At 38.2% G+C, this 22,755-nt stretch overlaps 1 protein-coding gene across 7 annotated transcripts in view; it reads right to left on the reverse strand.

Moving 5' to 3' along the window:
* The window catches only part of prdm11 (PR domain containing 11), a 183,148-nt gene that overhangs the window by 88,164 nt on the left and 72,229 nt on the right, over positions 1-22,755 (reverse strand). For all 7 annotated transcript variants that reach the window (XM_060838724.1, XM_060838722.1, XM_060838726.1 and 4 more), the window contains 2 exons: positions 18,359-18,426; positions 16,574-16,761 (listed from right to left, as the gene is read on the reverse strand). In XM_060838724.1, coding sequence (XP_060694707.1) covers positions 16,574-16,761; positions 18,359-18,426 — 256 coding nt within the window. The remainder of the gene's footprint in view (positions 1-16,573; positions 16,762-18,358; positions 18,427-22,755) is intronic.

Below are 22,755 nucleotides of genomic sequence, written 5' to 3' on the forward strand. Positions count from 1 at the left end.
TTTCTTTTACATTCTTTTGGTAAAATTGATCAATTCATTCTATATGCTCTTTTAAAAACAAAGTTTGCATGCAGATGAACATGACAAATACTGATATCTTTTCTTCTGCTAAGAACTGAGAAACACGCATGCACAAGTTTGTAATGCAGCAGACTTAATAATGCCTTGACAACTCTCTGCGATTTACTGTAGTATGCAGTCTAGTGTGTTTTGATTATCGGAGATATCTTTATATTCTAGGACATGTCGATATTAAAGAGGAGGTAGTGTTGGATGCCTTCTAAAATATTAAGGTATTGTAGATAAGTGCCCAGGGATTGATGGGATCTCTCTCAAGATACTGAGAGAGACAAGGGAGGAGATTGTTGGAACTGTGACCTTGGGCAGCATGGTGGCTCAGTGGTTAGCACTGCTGCCTTACAGCACCAGGGTCCCAGACTCAATTCCAGCCTTGGGTGACTGCCTGCGTGGAGTCTGCACATTCTCTCAGTTTCTGCGTGGGTTTCCTCCTGGTGCTCCGGTTTCCTCCCACAGTTCAAAGATGTGCAGGTTAGGCGAATTGGCCATGCTAAATTGCCCACAGTGCTAGGTGCATTAGTCAGATGGAAGTGTGTCTGGGTGGGTTAGTCTTCAGAGGGTCGAAGTGGACTGGTTGGGCCGAAGGATCTGTTTCCACACTGTGGGGAATCTAATCTAATCTAATCATGACAGAGATCTCCATAACCACGAGCAAGATCCTAGAAGATTGGAGAATAGTCAATGCTGTTCCTTTGTTTAAGGGTGAGAACAGGGATAATCCAGGAAATTATAGGCCGGTGAACCTTACATCATTGGCAGGGAAATTGTTGGAGATGGTTCTTAGGGACAGAATTTATTTGCATTTGGAAAGAATAGACTTATTAGGTAAAGCCAACATGGCTTTATGCAGGGGAGGTCTGGATTGAGTTTCATGAGGAAGTAGCAAAAATGATTGATGAGGGTAGGACAGCGTATGTTGTCTATATGGATTTTACAAGCATTTGACAAGGTCTCTCATGGTATGCTGCTCCAGAAGATGAAAGCCTAAAAAGAGATATGCAAGACTAGTTTTATTTTATACAGACGGAGGTAAGTGTTTCAAACAGGTTTAAGGGGAGGTGATAGGAACAGATATGACAGATACATGAAGAGGCAGGGAATAGAGCAATATGGACCATATGCAGGCAGACGGGATTAGTTTAGAATGGCATCATGGTCAGTGCAGACATGATGGGCCAAAGGGCCAGTTCCTGTGATGAACTGACATGCTCAATGTTATTCCCTACAGACCAGAGATTTCTTTTTCCTACAATTATTCACTTCCCTTTGAAAGCCATGATTGAATCTGTCTTCACTACACGCTCAGGTAGTGAACTCCAGATCATAATCACTCACTGCATGAAAGAAAGATTATCTTAAGTATTTTTTGCTTCTTTGCCATTAATTTAGATCTGGGCCCTCTGCTTCTTGAGCCCTCCACCAATGAGAATGATTTTTTATTTACTCTGTGTAATCTACTTATGAAATTGAATACTACTATCAAATCTTTCAATCTTCTGTTCTCCAGGAAAAGCAATCCCAATTTCTCAACTCTATCATCCTAACCAAACTTCCTCATTCCTGAAACAGCTTCTATAAATAAATATTTTCTTCACATTCTTCCCAAAGCGTTGTGCCTGGAAATGAATGTGATACTCAGCTAAAGCAGAGCCAGCGTATACAAGTTTACCAAAGCCTCTTTGCTTTCATATTGTATGGCCCTTGGATCCTGTAAACTTTATTAGTCATGCTCTCAAACTGCGTTTCAATGACTTGTGCACATACAATTTTGCAGTTCCCTCTATTCCTGCACCAATTTTAGAATTGCACCCTTTATTTTATATTGTTTCCTCACATTTATGCTACGTTAATAAATCACTTCTCTCCATCAAGTCTCATCTGTCACTTGCCCAATCTACCAAACCATCTGGTGTCCTATTGAAGTTTACCATTATTCTCTTCATGTATGCAATAATTCCAAATTGTGGTGTCACCTGCAACTTTTGAAATTGTGCTTTCCATACCCAAATCTTCACTATTATGCTGTCCAGGAATAAGCGTTCATGGAATGTTCAGAAGAAGTTGATACTGACCAGGCGGAGTTCAATTGTGCTGTATTAAGACTGGGTACACATCTACAATGTGGGAAGTGGGTGGCTTGAAATATTACCTGGATTCTTAAAAATAGGACCAAACTAAAGTAAAGGAATCTGAGAAATCTACATAGTTCAGGTTTAGGAACGACAACATGCTGAAATCACTAACAAGAATGTAAAATAGCGGGGTAAACTACTTTATCAGCACAGAATCAGTGCCAAGTAAAATGTTATTACTGTTGAGCAGGCCATTAGTGAAAAAAGCTCAAATGAAACTGGACATGTAATATGGCAAGCCAGTTGCTTTTTGGAAGTCAGTCGATTTACAGTTTACACAATCTGATCATTATTATGTTTCATTCAGAACAAAAATTTCTCCAGTTAAAAATTTTAAGGTGGTACTATTGGTATTAGGAGCTAGGATATTAAAAGGGGGGGAAAACGGCTAATCGTCCTAAAACTGCAGGATTAAGGAACAACAAGTACACCAAATTTCTAGATGATATCAATGATAAATGTGATTTATATAAAAAATATAGGACAGCCTCAATCAGGGCTCATTGTGAGTCACCCATTGAGAAAATCCTTGATAAACTTTCTTGCTAATGAACCTGGAGTGAAGAAAAAGATTTTTGTATTTCAAAGACATGGCCTCTCGATTAGTCAGTCTTCAACAACAAATGATGAAGAGAAAATAGTAATAGTAGACTAAACTAGGAGGCGCTGGCTAAATTCCTAACTGAAATTGGGGGAGCATTTGCTAATAACAAACTTAAGGACATTTGTGTATATATTAATATTATAGCAATGAACAGGACAGCAGAAAGCGTCTTTAGTAATAGAGGGTTTGAAAGAAATCACATGATAACAGATTAAATGTTTCATAAAATCTTAATAGATCAACCAAGCTGTAAATTAATATCTACCCTGCATAATAGTAAATTGCATATTGAATTTTTTTTTGCTGTAAACAAAAAACTCTGGATGTAGGTTTGCTTGCTGAGCTGGAAGGTTCATTTCCAGAAGCTTCGTCACCCTACTAGGTAACATCTTCAGTGGGCCTCCAGGTGAAACACTGCTGCTGATTCCGGCTTTCTATTTATATGGTTGGGTTGGTGATGTCATCTCCTGTGGTGATGTCATTTCCTGTTCTTTTTCTCAGGGGGAGGTAGGTGGGGTCAAACTCGATGTGTTTGTTGAAAGAGCTCTGGTTGGAATGCCATGCTTCTAGGAATGTCGTGCATGTCTCTGTTTGGCTTGTCCTAGGATAGATGTGTTGTCCCAGTCAAAGTGGTGTCCTTCCTTATCTGTATGTAAGGATATAGTGAGAGAGTGTCATGTTGTTTTGTGGCTAGTTGGTGTTCATGCATCCTAGTGGCTAATTTTCTGCCTGTTTGTCCAATGTAGTGTTTGTTGCAGTCCTTGCACGGTATTTTGTAAGTGATACCCGACACTTACCAACAAGTGGCGAAAGAACCGACCCCACAACTAGAGAATCGAATCATAGCCCTACTCAAAACAGTTCAGAAATCTGGGGAAATAAATAAGACCAACTTCCAAAAAATGAAACCAGATGGACCCAACACACCAGACGGATTACCCAAAATTCACAAACCAGGAGCCTCCTCAGACCCATAGTCTCGCTACCTGGAACACCAACTTACAGATTAGCCAAGCAGCTACACCAAAGACTAAAACACTTAGTAGAAGACTCACGCCCCTCCATCCACTCCACCCAAGAGTTCCTGAAGACCAAAGACGCTAAGATAGAAGTGGATGAAATAATGGTCTCCTTTGATATAACAGCCCTGTTTATATCAATCAACATTAACCTGGCCAAGGAAATACTGACTACCCTATTAGGAGACTCAAAGACACATACACCAAACACCACTAACTTCATCAGCAAGGACAGTATAGTCAAGCTAGTGGACCGATGCCTTACCATACACTTTACCTTCAACAACAAAACCTACAGACAAACCAACGGAACACCCATGGGATCTCCGATATCAGAGGCAGTAATGCAGAGACTCGAACAAACAGCTCTGCCAACCATCCAACCCAAACTTTGGGTCCGCTACATGGATGACACCTTTGTCATCACTAAACAAAACAAATTAGAGGAAACCATCAATAATATCCTTACCGGCATAAAATTCACTAAAGAGGAGAAAAATAACAAACTGCCATTCCTAGATGTCACAGTAGAGCGAACAGTCAATGGGGAACATCAAACCAGCATCTACAGGAAAACAACATATACGGACCAAATATTGAACTACAGAAGCAGTCATCCCAGCATCCACAAAATAAGCTGCATCAGGACATTATTTCAATGAGTCAACACACACTGCAGCACAGAGGAACTGTGCAGAGCACAGGAAAATCAACTATACCGTGTATTCGAAAAGAATGGGTACCCAATGAACACAGTCCTCTGATTTCTCAGCAACAAACCCAAACAAGCAGACAAAATGCATCCAGAAACCCTAACCACTCTCCCCTACATCAAAGACATCTCAGAAATGTCTGCCAGACTACTCAGACCTCTTGGCATCATGGTGGCCCACCAACACACTAAAACAGCATCTAATGAACTTGAAATACCCTATACAGACAAGTAAAACTAATATCATTTACAAAATACTATGCAAGGACTGTACCAAACATCACATTGGATAAACAGGCAGAAAACTAGCCACCAGGATACATGAACACCAACTAGCCACAAAACGACATGACCCTCTCTCACTATATCCTTACATACAGATAAGGAAGAACACCACTTCGACTGGGACAACACATCTATCCTAGGACAAGCCAAACAGAGACATGCATGAGAATTCCTGGCCACATGACATTCCAACCAGAACTCTATCAACAAGCACATCGAGTTAGACCCCATCTACCACCTCTGAGAAAAAGAGCAGGAAATGACATCACCAACCCAAAGAAACCTAAACATATAAATGGAAAGCCGGAATCAGCAGCAGTGCTTCACCTGGAGGCCCACTGAAGATGTTACCTAGTAGGGTGACAAAACGTCTAGAAACGAACCTTCCAGCTCAGCGAGCAAACCTACATCCAGAACCTCAACCTGAGCTACAAAACTTCTCAAAACTCATTCAGTATTTTGGGAAGGGACTATTACCAGTACACAATCCTTTATCCAAAAGTCCTTGGGGCCAGTTGCTTTTTGGCATTCCAAATTTTTCAGATTTCCAAATAAATGACATTTTCACAGTGAAATTTTTAAAAATTACCTAACAGCAGATACATGTGTGAATAATATGAGTGCTGAGACACAATTGATGCCTGCCAGTGCTGGGCCATGCTGCCACGTCACATCTGAGTGACGCGGTTTGAGTGGGTGCGGAGTTGGGTCACCTGTTCGCATGTCAAAATGAAGGTCCACACTCCACGAAAAACATTTCGGTTTTTGGAATTTCAGATAAAGAATTGTGTACCTGTATTAGCTCCACTTTTTCTGAATTTGAATCCCTTGAATGCAGGAAGAAGATCATTAGTTAAGGCTGAGGTTTCAGAGAAAATTCAGTAAGCCTTAAGGCATCATACAAGTCAATCAGACTTACATATTAATATAGTAAATACAGTATATGACAAAAGAGAAGGGAACAAAGAGTGGAGACTCCAGGTAAGGTCATAGGTAGTGTTGGAAAAATAAAGATTATACAAACCAAGAACTAAACTGTTAGGGCACATTCCTGGAGGTTAACTGGCACTGTTTACACACTTACAAAATATGAACACATCATAAAAAGGAATGGGACACCATTCACTTTGCATTCCTATGCTGGATAATTATGAAAATCAGGTTATGGCTGTAGGAAGTGCTGACTGAATATGGACAAAGTCAGACACAGAACAAAACTACTTGCACTGGAGGACTACAATAGAAATTGGCACCAAAGTATTAAAGCCAGTAGATGGAGGATTTCCACCATCATAGGGACAACATTAAAAGTTACTGGCAAATAAAAACATTGGCTGAACGTGCATGATGAGGGACAGAGTTGGTTTCTTGGATTGGCAAAATGGGGTAAAAATGTGGAAAGCTAGAGAAAATACAAGATGAATTCTGAAAGTAGACCCAAAAATGTAGATAGCCCTAAGGAAAGATTGTGAACTTGGGCAAGAAATTCTGATCATGAGAGATGGAAGTCTTATAACATTAGTCCAGAACAGGACAGAAAAGCGAGTACAGTTTGTAATTTAACAAGAATAAGGACACTGGAATAGGTTGGGAGTACAAGAGAATTTGAAGCCCTTATGATTGAAATGTTTTAGTAGCCCCCAACAAACTAGAAGATAAGTTGATAAAAGATGCCAAACAAAACAAGATGGTGATCTGGAAAGAATTGGGTGCATACACTAAGGTGTCAATAGGGTACAGCCAATCTTATCATACAGATGGATTTGTCAAAAAAGTGCTTCCTAAAGGGATATAGAAGACTAGAACCAGAATAATGGTTCTGGATTTCAAAGACAAACTAGGATCATCAAAAACACACAGCGGGTTACCATAGTGCAGAAAAAAGTGATCTTGAGAATCATCTTAGTTCCTTACGTAATATTCTAATGTCAAAAGACAGTAATGCCAGACGTGCCAAGTCGATGAACCATCTCAGCTTCTTCCAGGAGGTCCCCAGCATCACAGATGCCAGTTTTCAGCCAATTCAATTCACTCCATGTATTATCAATAGTTGAAGGCATTGTATACTGTGAAGGCTTTAGGCCCTGACAACATTCTGGATTCCTGAAGAAGGGCTCATGCCCGAAACGTCGATTCTCCTGCTCTTTGGATGCTGCCTGACCTACTGCGCTTTTCTCGGCTGAGAACTAGCAAGCAGCATTCTGAAAATGACCATCTCCAATAACAGGCAATCTAATTACCATCCCATGGCATTCAATGATGTTACCATCACTGAATTTCCAGCTACCAACATCCTTGGGGTTACCATCAACCAGAAACTCAACTGAACTCTCTATATCAATGCAGGGCTACAACAACTGATCCAAGACAAGGATACTGCAGCAAGTAACTTACCTACTGACTCTTCAAATCCTGTCCACTATCTAGAAGGCAAAAGTCAGGAGTGTGATGCAATACTCGCCGCTTGCCTGGATCCAACTCCAACAATACTCAAGAAGTTTGACACCATCCAGAACAGAGGAGCCCGTTTGATTGGTACCACATTCACAAGCATGCACTCCTTCTACCACCAATACTTAGTACACACTGCAGGTACTATCTATAAGATGCATCGCAGAAATCCATGACCACTTCCAACCAGAAGAACAAGGGCAGCAGATACTTGGTTCCCAAGCCACTCACCATCCTGACTTGCTTTCCTTCATTGTTGCTGGGTCAAAATCCTGAAATTCCCTCTCTAAGGGCATTGTGGGTTGACCTACAGCACTTGGACTTCAGCAGTTCAAGAACGCAGTTCACCACCACCTTCTCAAGGGCAACTAGGATTGACATTAAATGTCAGCCATGCAGTGATGCGCATGTCTTATGAGTGAATAAAAGACACGTTAGTTAATCCAAATTAAAGTTGCATTTATGCAAGATGAAAAGTTTCAAATGAAAGCAGGTGTAATAGCAGGGAAGTAATGGAAATTAAACAAATAGGATGAAGGACTTATGCCCGAAACGTCGAATTTCCTGTTCCTTGGATGCTGCCTGACCTGCTGCGCTTTTCCAGCAACACATTTTCAGCTCAAATTAAACAAATATCACAGGTTGAATTACATTGCAAGAATATGGCATTTTCCAGTAATGTCCATCTTGCTGCTTAAAGCAGACACTCCAAAAGAAAAGGTGACAGGCACCATTGTTATGCATGGTGATGATTTTCCATTGGGAGGTTCGATAGAATTCGAGTGATGTGTGATGGGTAAATGAAAGGTAATTGAAGACTGAAAGTCAGGTTTCAGTTACTTTAAATATATAGGTTAGACATTATGCAGAATAAGTCAGTAATAACATTGGGTCAACAGTCTTACTTGGAAAGTGTCAACTGCATCTGAATAAATTGGGCCAGATCCTCACAAAAACATGATCTTGCATCCAGTGAAGAAACAGATCAGCTAAGAAATTTGAGTGGATAATTAAACCAGTTCTGCACTAAGGCTAGACCAGATATCATGGCTGAACTGAGTATTATTTAAAAAATATGCTACTGCCTTGGAACTTGAGAGAAAACTAAACATTAAAAGAAATAACATTCATAAAAATGCACACCAAGTTTTAAACCTTGAGTGATAGAAGCTACTTCTTTTTGACAACATCTTGTGCCCATCTTCATGTTTTTGCTGGAAAGAATTATAAACTCTGTCACAAAAGAAAAATGCTATGGAAGCTAAAATTCTGAAGAAAAAACTGGAGAAACTCCGCAGGTCTAGCAGCAGCACTGGAACGAGAAATCGTAACATTTCATATCCAATACTGTCTCTTCTTCAGAACAAAATAAATATTATTTGTTCGCCTAGGAAGCCAAGATGATAAAAGAAGGCCATTAAAAGTTGTTGAAATGATGGTACTAGTTGAACCTACAAATATATAGATACAGGATGTATTCATCCAACAGTCTAAAGGAAATCCAATCAAAGAGGCAATCTAAGAAAAGTTTGCACATAGAATGTTATGTGGATAAGCATTCTGTGGGACAATGCACATCCAACAAAGCATGATACCGAGAAAAGGCTGAGGACTGATCTTGCTGGTATAAAGGAAACATTCAAAAGAAAGAGATTTCCAAAGTAAAATGAGTTTGCACAAGTTACCATTTGGTTTTTTTTTTAAAGAAAAGTGATTTCACCAATAAATCAGAGCTCCTCAAAAAGAGCTCTGTTGAGAACATAAAAAAATCAAATTGCTTTCTTTGTGTTTAAATATATTATTTGAGAAAAGAAAGAAGAGAGAATATGCAAGGTTGATTGCATTATCTTGAATATGATAAAACTAATTTTGTTACTGATCTGTTGTGTTATAGCGTGTGAAAAAAAATGTTTTTTTTAATTTGTTTTCGTTCAAGGGTTATTTGTATCTCTTTAAATGGGGTTAATTGTTTAATTAATTGACTGTGTAGATATAAATAAAAATTTGAGGATTCTTGTGGTGCAGTGGTAGTGTCCATACCTTTAAATCAGAAGACTCGTGTTCAAGTTCCACCTGCCCCAGCAGTGTGTAATAACATATTGGAACAAGTTGATTGGAGGAATAAGTAGGACTGGAGTGTGAAAGGAGGGGCTGAGACATTGTAGCTAATGAACTCTAGCTACAATAAAAAAGGTGTCTTGGTTTTTGTCTCACCATTTAGCTTGGATCTGACTCAACAATGAATGTACAATCTATATTACTGGACAAAGAGATATCTATCTTATAAAAAGGTGGATGGGAATGCAAGTTGTGAGGCAGACACAAAGACATCCCACAGTAATGGAACCATTAAGTGACACATTAGCATATTTTAGGGAAGTAGGAGGTTATTCACTCTGATAAAATATCAAAGTAAATGAATTTTAAAGATTCTAAATGCCTACATTTTGAAGTTCAGAGCAAATAATTGGGCTTACCCATACAGGGAACACAGAAATTCAGCACACAGGTACAGAAAAGCAATTAGAAAGGCAATGACACATTGCATTTTTTTGCGAAGAGGTTTAAATGCAACCTCCAAGAAGCCTTGCTACAATGGTAGATTTTGGTGAGGCCAAATTTGGAGCATTGTGTACAATTTGACCTCCATAACCTGCATTAGAGGCTGTACAGCAAAAGATCACTAAATTGATTTCTGGGATGAGGGGGTTAGGCTACAATCAGAGGCTAAATAAACTGGATCGACATTCTCTAGAACTTAAAATTGATTCTGAAAGGGCTTGACAAGGTTGACTCATGTTTCACCAACTTTTTTTCTGCTGTGATTCTATGTTAAAGAATGGCCCCAGAGTGCAAACTGGGGAAGGAGTGCAGGTTAGGATTGAAAGGGAATGGATACAAGCACACAAAACAAAAATGAATTACCATTTTGCAAGCTCTGCTGGAATCAAATATGCTTCACAGCTCATTGGTTTGGGTCAAATCCACTGGCAAAAAATTGCATACCTTTAAAAAGGGGCCATGCAGTTATCCCCGGGAATTGTCAAATCTAAGTCTAATTTCACAGCCATCATTGCTGCCTTGGAGCTTGTGGCTGCCCTGCACACCCATTTTTTAATTCTTTTTAATTACACAGTTTCAAAAGTCATGAACCAATAATGTTTTATTTTTGTTATTATCAGAACTTATGACAAATGGTTATGATAATCACAATAAAACTGTGATTTTTAGGTAATTGTCATTGCACTCTGTTACTCAAACTTCAAACAATGCTGGTGGAATATTTCACTGCAGCTTCAAGGAACAACAAAGTTTATTTTAGTGATAGCAAAATTTGATAGGCCTACAATATCTTCTCATCTCAAAAAACTACATCATCGTCTCAAACGCGCTCCACAACATCACTTGTTCAAACTTTCGTTAGTTAACTTTCTAAGGCTTTCTTGAAGGTGCTTTAATACTTCATAAATGTCAGTACTTTTGAGTTCAGTGTGTTTTATAAAGTCACGAAAGTCTATCATCACGTTTTTATACATATCCATTGTGTATTGTAGTATTATTTTAAAATCATAAAACTGACAGTACGTGCAAACTACAAAAGAGAATATATTTATAATAGAAAACTGAAAAGGGTGAACCATTTTGATGATATACATGAGACAAGCACGATAACTGGAAATGATTAACAAATTCCGTCCATACAATAGCACGCTGCACTATTATAGAGTCATAGAGATGTACAGCATGGAAACAGACCTTTTGGTCCAACCTGTCCACGCTGACCAGATATTCCAACCCAATCTAGTCCCACCTGCTAGCACCCGACCCATATCCCTCCAAACCCTTCCTATTCATATACGCATCCAAATGCCTTTAAAATGTTGCAATTGTACTAGCTTCCACCACATCCTCTGGCAGCTCATTCTATACATTACCACTCTCTGCGTGAAAACGTTGCCCCTTAGGTCTCTTTTATATCTTTCCCCTCTCATCCTAAACCTATGCCCAATAGTTCTGGACTCCCCGATTACAGGGAAAAGACTGTGTCTATTTATCCTATTCATGCCCCTCATAATTTTGTAAACCTCTATAAGGTAACAAAAACTTATGGCAACCATAGGCATCTAAATTAAAATAAATGATAAAGCCATGATAATTCAAATGATTCACAAATGTTGCAAGTCACTGAACACTTTTCAGAAAAACTACATTTATGTTTATTTTCATACTAATAAAAGTACTGATTATTTTGCAACAGATCCTATAAAGAGGATCTAATTTCACCACAATAGAATTTCCTTCAATCTACAACTCCTGAAAATTCAATTTACAGAATCCACACAGTAGGAATCTAATAAATAAGTAAAAAATAAAAAACATTAAACACAATATTGTCTCTGTACTTCAAATCAGCATCTTATTTCTTTTGCATTGCCTAAATTACAGATACAATTGATGTAATATTTTGTTACATACACAAATGAATCAACTTAAGTAAAAAGCTGCAACACACAAAACAACTGCTATACACACACACACACACACACACACACACACATTTTTACAGTATAGTATTTGATTTAATTTGCAGTTTTAAAATATGCATGTTCCTCTATTGTTAATCATTCCCAGCATTCAAGTGAGATTAAATAGATACAGAAGTTTAAGAATATTTCTTAGTGCATAGTATTGTTGAGAAAGGTATTCATTGTTTCTATCACAACTGAAATGAATTGAATACTACAGAGATGCTGCATTAGAGTGGTAGGCACAAATTAAACTTGCCACAGCAAATCAAGTATTGTCATTTCATATCTATGTAACCTCTTAAAGACTTGGTAAGTGTTAGTTGCCATCAACTTCTCAATCATTGAAAATTAATTATTTTTACAAGTATGATGTCACTCCTTAAGTGTAATTTTAGGAATGATAGCTTTAGACAGTTCAGACCATTAAATCACAAAGACTTGCAATTTTACAGCAAGGCTGAAGATAAATTCATATATATTATGACCAAGTCAATGTTTTTGATGTTTTTAAAGTAAATACATAAACACATTCAATATATTTAAAACATCTCAAATCCCTTAATCCTAATGGTTCCATATAAAAACAAACATTTTATTCATAGACTCTCATCAAAGACAACTAATCCATATAGGACATCTTGGAGATGTTATTTGAAATGTGAATTTACAGACTCTAACCCACCATGATTATGATAGATTGTGGGAGCTGGTATGCATTAATACTACTAGTCCTTAGGCTTACGTCAACAAACAGCTATTGAAACTGCAGGCACCTTTTTTTTGAACAAATATTTTATTTCCTGTTTATGATTTTTCAGCTTTTACCATAATCCCACACTTATGTTTTAATCCTTATTTTATTGTCTATAAATTATTAAAAAGGGAAGGATACTTGGTACTTTCTGGTATTTTTTTGCCTAGGAGAATTCTTCCACATGTGGCTGCTTAGCAAGCCTGATTAAATAATTATTTCTGGACAGCACAGATCTGCTATTGTTGGCATCAGACACAAATTAACATTGGGAAAAATGAGATCAGCTCCACAGAATTTGCAAGATCTTGTGTACAGCTTCCTTCAAGTCAGAGGGGGCTGCCAAGATCATCAAGACGACAAAATCTGGGCAGAAGTGAAGTGATTACCCTGACACCATGATTAATGTTATATGCTGCATTATTGCCCTACTATGAACATGAAATATGTGTTTAACTTTTCATCTGTAGGTACTTTGATGGATGTGACTGGTGCCACGTAAATCATATACAGATGAGAGTTCATGTTCAAAATACTAAATTGCGAGGTTCAGTCACAGTTCATCTTTATAGATAGTGAATATTTCACTGAGAAGTTTAGAAGACTTATTTAATTCCTGAATTATTCACTGACCCACTTCTACAGACATTCCAAATCTGTATTAATTGTACAATTAGCAACTACTGAGGAAATCCAAATTATTTAAAGACTTTTCTTCACTAGGCCCTTATCAGGAGTAGAAATAAAGTCCGTTTAAAGATCTGAGGCATCAATTTCCCTTCAGCTTTTCTACTTGGAAGTCCCTCTTTCATTACGAATGATATGTGATTCCGCAGCCAGACAGGAGTCCTATTCTATACTGCAACCAATGCCAGGAATTCTGATTTCTATTTAGACCTGCAATCACCAGAATCAGAGATTCTGGTTATCAAAGATCCAACATTAGGATGCCCAAAATGTTATATATTATTAATTTCATTCATAAAGACTAGGATGGAAATATCACTCTGGTAGAGTGAGTAAATTTAATGGAATATTTTTCAAATGGAGTTGAAGGAGAACTCCACTTTGCATGTGATGTACACCTTACTACTGACAAGTGGCTGATATTAGATCATAAAACTTAGGCACAAAAGCAGGGTATTCTGCCGATTGAGTTTGTTCAATCATTTAAAGAGATCATGGCTAATCCTCATCTAAATTCCTACCTTTCTCCCATATGCCTTGATTCTCGTACTGATTAAAAATCTATCTCAGCCTTGAATATAATTAACACCCCATCCTGGACACTCACCTGTGCTAAAAGAATTCCACAGACTCTCAACCCTTTAAGAAAATAAATTCCCGCTCATCTCGGTCTTAAATGGGTAAACTTTTATTCTGAGATTATGCACTCAAATCTCAGTCTCTCCCTCTCTCAATGGGAAATAATCTTTCCACATCTACCCCGTCAATCCCCTAAGAGTTTTATATGTTTCAATAAGGTTGCCTCTCATTCTTCTAAACTTCAATGAGTACAGGCCAAACCTACTTACCCTTTCCTCAGAAGACAGTCCCTCCATACCGAATATCACCCTACTGCACATTGTCTGGACTGCCTCCAATGCCAATATATCATTCCTTATTTAATGATATAACTTTCTACAGTCTTTCTTTGTTTAAATAATATTCAGCTTTTCTATTGTTTCTGTTAAAATGCATAACCTCAATTTTCTACATCATATTCATCTGCCAAGTTTTTTCCAACTTGCTTAATCTGTTTAGCTCTGCAGACAGAGTCACCGCCACCATTTGCTTTCTCACCTATTTTTTGGCCTCTGCAAAGTTGGCTATTTTACATTCACTTTCCGCATCCAAATCATTTATAAAAAGGTCACCATCATCATACCAGACTGGGGCTGCTCTCTCATTAGAGAGAGACAGCTGGTGGTAGTTTAATCTGAGGGTCAGCACGCCCCAGGGAAGGGAGATAGATAGATGGGGAGTCTTCATTGTAACCTCAGCTGGTGTGGGAATTGACCCCAGGCTGTTGGCATCACTCTGCACCACAAATCAGCTATCCAATATATATTGTAAAAGATAAAGTGAAAAATTAGGAAGAACAATCCTATTATCTAGCTCGCATCACTGCATTCTATAATCTTTAATAAAAGAAACTAATGATTAAAATAAGCTAGTCAGCAATTATCATAATATTTCTAAATAATAAGGTTTCAGAGATTTATTCCAATTCTATATGTAATAAGTAATAAAGGTACATTTATTAAACTTCATTGTTACATAGAATACCAATTCTTGTTATTTTATATTAATTTTGAAGTTCTGAGATTAAAATACTCCTTGAAATTGATAATAATCAACCAAATAAATGAATTATACATGATTTGTATTTTGTCCTCACTTGCGGAACAGATTAGATTTTTTTAGATTACTTAGTGTGGAAACAGGCCTTTCGGCCCAACAGGTCCAGACTGACCCACCAAAGCGCAACCCACCCAAACCCTTTCCCCTACGTTTACCCCTTCACCTAACACTACGGGCAATTTAGCCTGGCCAATTCACCAACCTGCATATTTTTGGGAGGAAACTGGAGCACCCGGAGGGTACCCACACAGACACAGGGAGAATGTGCAAACTCCACATAGACAGTCGCCTGAGGCGGGAATTGAACCCAGGTCTCTGACGCTATGAGGCAGCAGTGCTAACCACTGTGTCACTGTGCCGCCCACAAAGGAAGATGTAACCTCTACATTTGCAATTTCTGAAACTGGAAATCTTGTTGCATGCACAATCTCAAGGTTAACAGCCCTTTAAATGATCGTGCCATACATCAAACGCTCAAATCATGTGCAACTGACTAATGTTTGCACCAATGTCACACGTAAAAAGTAACTTCAAAAGTTTTAATGCAACTTTCTATTTTGGCATACTTCTTCCACACTTTAATTTGCCTGCCACCTCTGCAAAGACTATGAAGCAGCTTTCTGCTAAGCCAAAACTAACAGTGTAAAACCAAGAGGCTGTGTCAGAGATACAATAAAAATTTGTAAAGTTCAGCAACTATGGTACAAAGCAAGATATATGAGGGTATGTCATGTTCTAAGGTAAATGTCCTCTATTTGGTAATGCTATAAGACTTGTTTGTTGTCTGGACTTGAATTACAAGTCTTGCAACATTCAATGTTCGATAAACCAGAATCTATTTTATTTGGTGTCATAAGTGCACTTGTTACAGCAGTTTTAACTGCCTTCAATAATTGAGTAGCTCTGTGATATTTTCGCCTTCAGTCATAGCAGATGCCTTCAATTAAAAAATGTGCCTTTCTTGCCTCAACACCACACATGTTGTAAAATAAGCATGGCAATAAAAAAACAAAAATAAAACATTAGCAGTAACTAAGCCCAATATCGCTAATTTTTTTAATGGCACACATCTGCCTAAAAATTTAGCTGTTTCTGAACAATTAATACACACGATCTATCTATTCCTGGGGCAACCCTACTGCATACTATCATACATGAATCAGGCATCATAACATAAGAGAAAATAATCTCATTTAGGACTGAAACCATAGCCTGTATTAAGGTTTTACAAAAAAGCACCCATGGGACTTTGAAAGAATCACCACTTCCTAAGGATGAGTTCCACTCTTATAATTTTATAATCACGCAACTGACATCCTATAAATAAAAGTGTCAGATATTTTACTGAATACCCACAGAATCCGACAGTGAAGTCTATGGTTATTAAATCACATTGAACTTTACTTTGCTGCAAGAACTAATATCGCAATGATTCTGGGTTAGGTCACTTCAAACGTATAAACCAAGATTCACAGCAAAACATTTTTAAACCAGTTTTGATTTATGATTCCTATTAATCCTATCCATCAAAGCTAGAATTATTTGTAAAACAAATAGCATATTTCAGCAGTACTAATCCACAAAATCAGTGATCCATACTATCAATTACAAACAATCATGCTTATTTTAAATTGCACAAAGCACTTACCAGTAAGGAGATTCCGGTCTACAGTGTCTTGTGTAGTTGCATGGAGGCGTTTCATATAATCATCACTGTACCAAATTCGTAGCCTCTCTCCAGGATGAATATCCCTACATACTCTAAAATAAATCTTCTCATTATGCTGGAACGCCATAAGGTTCTGTTCATTTTCTTCTCTTGATATAACTACATACCTTCAACAAATCAATAAATTAAAAATGGGCAGTCAGTACATATAGTGTATGTACTCTCATTATAAATATGATTATGTCAGAGTTTTGAACTCTTGACAAAGTGGGTGGACTTTCTTTTGACAGTGAGATTTCCTCAATTCAACCTGAATGAGGAGGGTACTTCGTAGGGAAACAAAATACACATTTACTCGTGAATGAATTGAACAGTAGCATTAGATATAATTATGGAATTATGTGGACTTATACCAAAAAAATCATTAATATCAAACTGCTAACTTGAACAACAATTAATATTTTTTAAAACAATCTTAAACTTTATTATTTTAAAAGGAGATTAAGTCCCTTCAATTCTCTATCTTATTTCACGATATACAACTATCTGAGCATTTGTTTTGCAATGATTTAAGATAGCAGCAGCTTGGTTATGATCAATTCTAGCCCTATACTGCTGAACATATCACCTCATTATAAATCGTATCTACCCAAATTTCCGAAAGGAAGATAAAAACATACCAAGTATTTCTTTTCTGCAAATGATTTAGAAAAAAAATTTGCATAGTTAGGTTATAGGTCAAAATTCGCATCTCTTTCCCACCAGTTTTAAATACAAAATCTACGAGATTGTTAGATTTTAAGACCATCTTTAATTGAGGGCAAAGTGGGGGAATGAAAGGGTCATGCAACTTGAGCATTACAACCAACCTTGAAGCTGTCATTTCTTAAAGGGGTGCCCAATTTGTCTTACTGAGAAGAATGTGTGAGATATTCACAACAGCAGACAATCCTGACTGTTGGGAGGCTGGTAGCTTCCAGGTCTCAAAAGAGAATTATCAGGAATGTAATCAGTTATATATAACTTAAATTGTCCTTTTTAATTTTAAGACAAGGTGGAGTTGGGAGTTTTCAGAACTCACATTTCTACCTGGATATAGGGCCTGTAAGATTCAATTTGTCACAGGGATGGGCTTTGAATGGGACAAATTGGGAAATTATAATAAAATTAGCTTGCAAGTTTCATAATATATACTTGATACTCACAGACATTTAGCCAGTCTGAAAGTATCTGAGAAAGAAAATGTGCAGACAACCAATCACTCTTATTCACCACACAAAATGCAGGTAGGCAACTCATACTCGGAATCAGGAGTCCAAGCTTGTGAGAATTTAAACCAGTTTGAAAGATTCACTTAGCTTTAATTAAAGGGAGGAATCCCCAGGATAACCATTACCAGAAATAAGAAGTTATCTAGCTGGAAATGAAGAAAGGAGTGGGAGTGGAGAACAGGTTTGGACTGTGTCATGGAGAGCAAAATGCCCATGACAGATGAATTAACCTATAACTGTAGAGTGCAATTTTTGTTAATTTTGAAAGTCAACCTTTCTGTATGTTATAGTGTAATTTGGTTCCTGAATAGCATTTAGATAATGTTGTTTTTGATTTGGTTATTAAAATAATGCCTTAAAACTAGCATGACTAAATGTAACCCTTCCAATAATTCACTGGAAATTTAAATATCTTTTTAAAAGTTAATCAGTCTCAAAGGGGATTGTAACAATATACTTAATCTCAATGTTTTGATTGGAGTTTGTGACTTACCTCATCCAATTGGCTTTGGTTTCATCTGTGCCATCAATAGACTTGTATGTGTTATTCTTGCCAAGGATCTGAATTAAGAAATGACATTGAGAAAAGAAAAAGATGATTTGATCAATACACAGATGTGGCTTTAGCTCTTAAAACGAAAAGCCTGCATAGAACTAATTTTCAAGAGCTTTAAAAAAAATTCCCTTGTTGTTTTAGACTATTTAAAAATATTCTATGGCAATAAAACTGCAAAAAGTACAGACATCAAGATGTCACTTCTTTCCAGTTAAACAAATTAAAGATACCAGGAAAAAATATGAATGACATCGAACAGTTAAGATACAAACATTTTCATCAATTATCAAGTTCTCCTTGAGATGAACTGGAAGAATGAAAAATGATATGTCGATGACTTGTCCCACCAGCCTTATTCCATGTTTTATTTAGATCACCTGTAACTTAACTTAATCTAGTCAGCTTGATACCATAATCCTTAACAACATCGCATTGCAAAAAAATCTATCAATCTTAGTTTTTATTTTCAACTGATCTCCTGAGTTTCACTATTTTTGGTAGAGGTGTGTTCTAGATTTAGAACTCATCTCTAAACTGAGACACCTGGGTCTCAACTCCCCTCCTCTGTAACTGGATTATCGACATCCTGACCTATCGACCGTAATCAGTAAGAATAGGCGACATGTTCTCCAGCATAATCCTCAACACCAGTGCCCTGCATGACTGCATACTCTGAAAACCTACTATACTCCTTATACACACACAACTGTGTGGTCAAATTCTGCCTAACTCACATACAAGTTTGCCGACAACATAACTGTTTTAGGTCGTATCTTAACGACAAGACAGACTACAGGAAAGAGACTCAATGCTTAGCGACATAGCGTAAAGACAACAATCTCTCCATCGACGTCAGCAAAATGAAGGAGCTGGTCATTAACTTCAGGAAGTATAGTGGAGAGCATACCCCTGTCTGCATCAATGATGGTGAGATGGAGATGGCCAAGGGCATCAAGTTCCTGGGAGTGATGATCACCAATAATCTGTTCTGGTTCACTTATGTCGATGCAACACTCAAGAAAGCATAGAAATGTCTCTACTTCCTCAAGAGGCTAAGGGAATTTGGTACATCCACAGAACTGTTACCAATTTTTATAGACACACAAGAGAGAGCATCCTACATGGATGCATCACAACGTGGTATGGCAACTGCTCTTCTCAAGACCACAAGAAACTACAGAGAGTTGTGAACACAGCCCAATCCATCACCCAAACCAACCTTCCAATTATTGACTCCATCTATATTTCCCGCTGCCTTGGGAAATCAATCCATACAATCAAAGCTCCCCTCCCACCCCAGTTATACTTTCTTCCAATCTCTTCTGTTGAGAAGTTTAAATACACGTATGAACAGATTCAAGAACAGCTTCTTCACTGTTGTTATCAGACTTTTGAACAGGCCTCTCAAATGTTAATTCTGATCTCTCTCTCTCTGCACGTTCTCGGCAGCTGTAAAATTGTATTCGGCACTCTATTCTCCTAACCTGATGCACTTAGGTTAGTGCAATCAGCCTGTATCGCTTTACACGTGACAAAAATCAATCAGTTTCCCCAATCCTAAGTGTGGAGAAATATTTTCTGACATCATGAGCTCTTTTGTTACAAAGGTCAATATCAATTCTTGAATTGTTTCTCTCCCTTGCTTTGGCTCATCAAGCTCAAATTCTTAGGTTTCCCTCACCAGAACCCTAAATTCATATATTTGTCTATATTAGTCCTTTCTGATATCCTTTAATGCCCTTGCATAGTTCATCTTGTTGATAAGACCTACCACTTGCTCACTACAACCCATGAACACTAAACTGGTGACCAACTGGTGACTGGTTGTTGGATGTACACATATTTGGAAAGGCAAGGACTGACTTGGGATAATCAACATGGTTTTGTGTGTGGGAAATCATGTCTCACAAACTTGATTGAGTTTTTTGAGGAAGTAACAAAGAGGATTGATGAGGGCAGAGTGGTAGATGTGATGTATATGTTCTTCAATAAGGCGTTTGACAAGGTTCCCCATGGGAGACTGGTTAGCAAGATTGCACGGAATACAGGGAGAACTAGCCATTTGGATACAGAACTGGCTCAAAGGTAGAAGACAGAGGGTGATGGTGGAGGGTTGATTTTCAGACTCGAGGCCTGTGACCAGTGGAGTGCCACAAGGATCAGTGCAGGCCCCTCTACTTTTTGTCATTTACATAAATGATTTGGATGCGAGCATAAGAGATACAGTTAGTACGTTTGCAGATGACACCAAATTTGGAGGTGTAGTGGACAGCAAAGAGGGTTACCTCAGATTACTACAGGATCTTGACCTGAGAAGTGGCAGATGGAGTTTAATTCAGATAAATGTGAGGTGTTGCATTTTGGGAAAGCAAATCTTAGCAGGCTTATACACTTAATGGTAAGGTCCTAGGGAGTGTTGCTGAACAAAGAGACCTTGGAGTGCCGGCTCATAGCTCCTTTAAAGTAGAGTCGCAGGTAGATAGGATAGTGAAGGCAGCGTTTGGTATGCTTTCCTTTACTGGTCAGAGTACGGAGTACAAGAGTTGGGTGGTCATGTTGCGGCTGTACAGGATACTGGTTAGGCCACTGTTGGAATATTGCGCGCAATTCTGGTCTCCTTCCTATTGGAAAGATGTTGTGAAACTTGAAAGGGTTCAGAAAAGATTTACAAGAATGTTGCCAGGGTTGGCTACAGGGAGAGGCTGAGTAGGCTGGGGCTGTTTTCCCTGCAACATCGAAGGCTGAGGGGTGACCTTATAGAGGTTTACAAAATTATGAGGGGCATGGATAGGAGAAATAGACAAAGTCTTTTCCCTGGGATCGGGGAGTCCAGAACAAGAGGGCATAGGTTTAGGGTGAGAGGGGAAAGATATAAAAGAGACCTAAGGGACAACGTTTTCACGCAGAGGGTGGTACATGTATGGAATGAGCTGCCAGAGGAAGTGGTGGAGGCTGGTACAATTGCAACATTTAAGAGGCATTTGGATGGGTATATGAATAGGAAGGGTTTGGAGGGATATGGGCCGGGTGCTGGCAGGTGGGTTGGGATATCTGGTCGGCATGGACAAGTTAGACCAAAGGGGCTGTTTCCATGCTGTACATCTCTATGACTCTATCTAACCTTTCTTCTTGGTTCCTTCATTAACGATACATATTGTTAGCAGTGTTCACCTCTGCTCCACTGGCTTCACTAAACAATCCTCTTGAACTCTCCATTCTTTGCTGTCACCACAGAAGGTGTCTTGTACTTGTCTGATACCACTCTTAGCCATCCACACATTGCTGGTATCACACTCAGCAGCTTCCCTTCCCACACAATTATCTCTGGTGTCCACCAAATACAACCTTAGCAATCCTGATTCCTATTTATCATCTATATGCTGCTCCCAGGTGACATCCAAAAACATGACACTGGTTTCCACACATATGCTGAAAATATCCAGATCTACCTCATCTCCACCAATTTTGACTCAGTCAATTGGAGCTAAGATCTTCACAAAGATGAACTCTGGATAAACATAAAAATAAATCTGTGCCATAACTGGGCCTGCCTTTATCTATTTTTGTAGCATCGCCAACTCCACTCTTGTGGTTCAAAGCTGAAGAAATTTTTATCCATAGGCTCTATTAAATCTAAAATTGACTATTCAATGCACTACAAACTGATCTCCCATATTCTACTGTGCATACATTAGAAGACACTCAAAACTCTGCTGCATATGTGCTCAATTACATCATGTCTGTTCACCTATTTTCCTGAGGTCAATGGCCTAGATTGCCTACCAGTAAAGCGATGACTCAAGTGTAAGTTTCTTTCCTTGTTTTCAAATCCCTCCATGGCTTTATCCGTCTACAATTTCCCCATCCTCCAATCCTCAAGATCTGTGCGCTCTATAAATTCAGCCCTGAACATTTTCAATTTTAATTGCTCTACCACAGTGGGCATGCTTTCAGCTGCCAAGACTCTAATCTCTGAAACTCCTCCTCTTTGCCTCCCTTCCTCTCTATACTCATTTGAGATGTTGTTTAAAACCAAGATTTTGGGTACATGCTTAATAACTCCCAGTGTGGCTTGTTGTCAGATCTTGAGACGTAGAGCTCCTGTAAAGCACCTTGGGATATTTATTAAAGACACCACTTGAATGTAAGCTTTAATGGATATTACTACAGCTTTTTGAGAATGCAACCAGAAAGGTAAATAAAAGGACACCAGTGAATTTCTAAATGCATTCGATAAAGTGCCATTTAAAACGTTAATAGACAAGAGAAGGGCTCATGGAATAGGAGATAAAATCTTCAATCAGAAGGTTAACAGACAGGAATAAACAGAGCAT

Source organism: Hemiscyllium ocellatum, chromosome 18 (assembly GCF_020745735.1).
Source record: "Hemiscyllium ocellatum isolate sHemOce1 chromosome 18, sHemOce1.pat.X.cur, whole genome shotgun sequence".
NCBI classification, from domain to species: Eukaryota; Metazoa; Chordata; class Chondrichthyes; order Orectolobiformes; family Hemiscylliidae; genus Hemiscyllium; species Hemiscyllium ocellatum.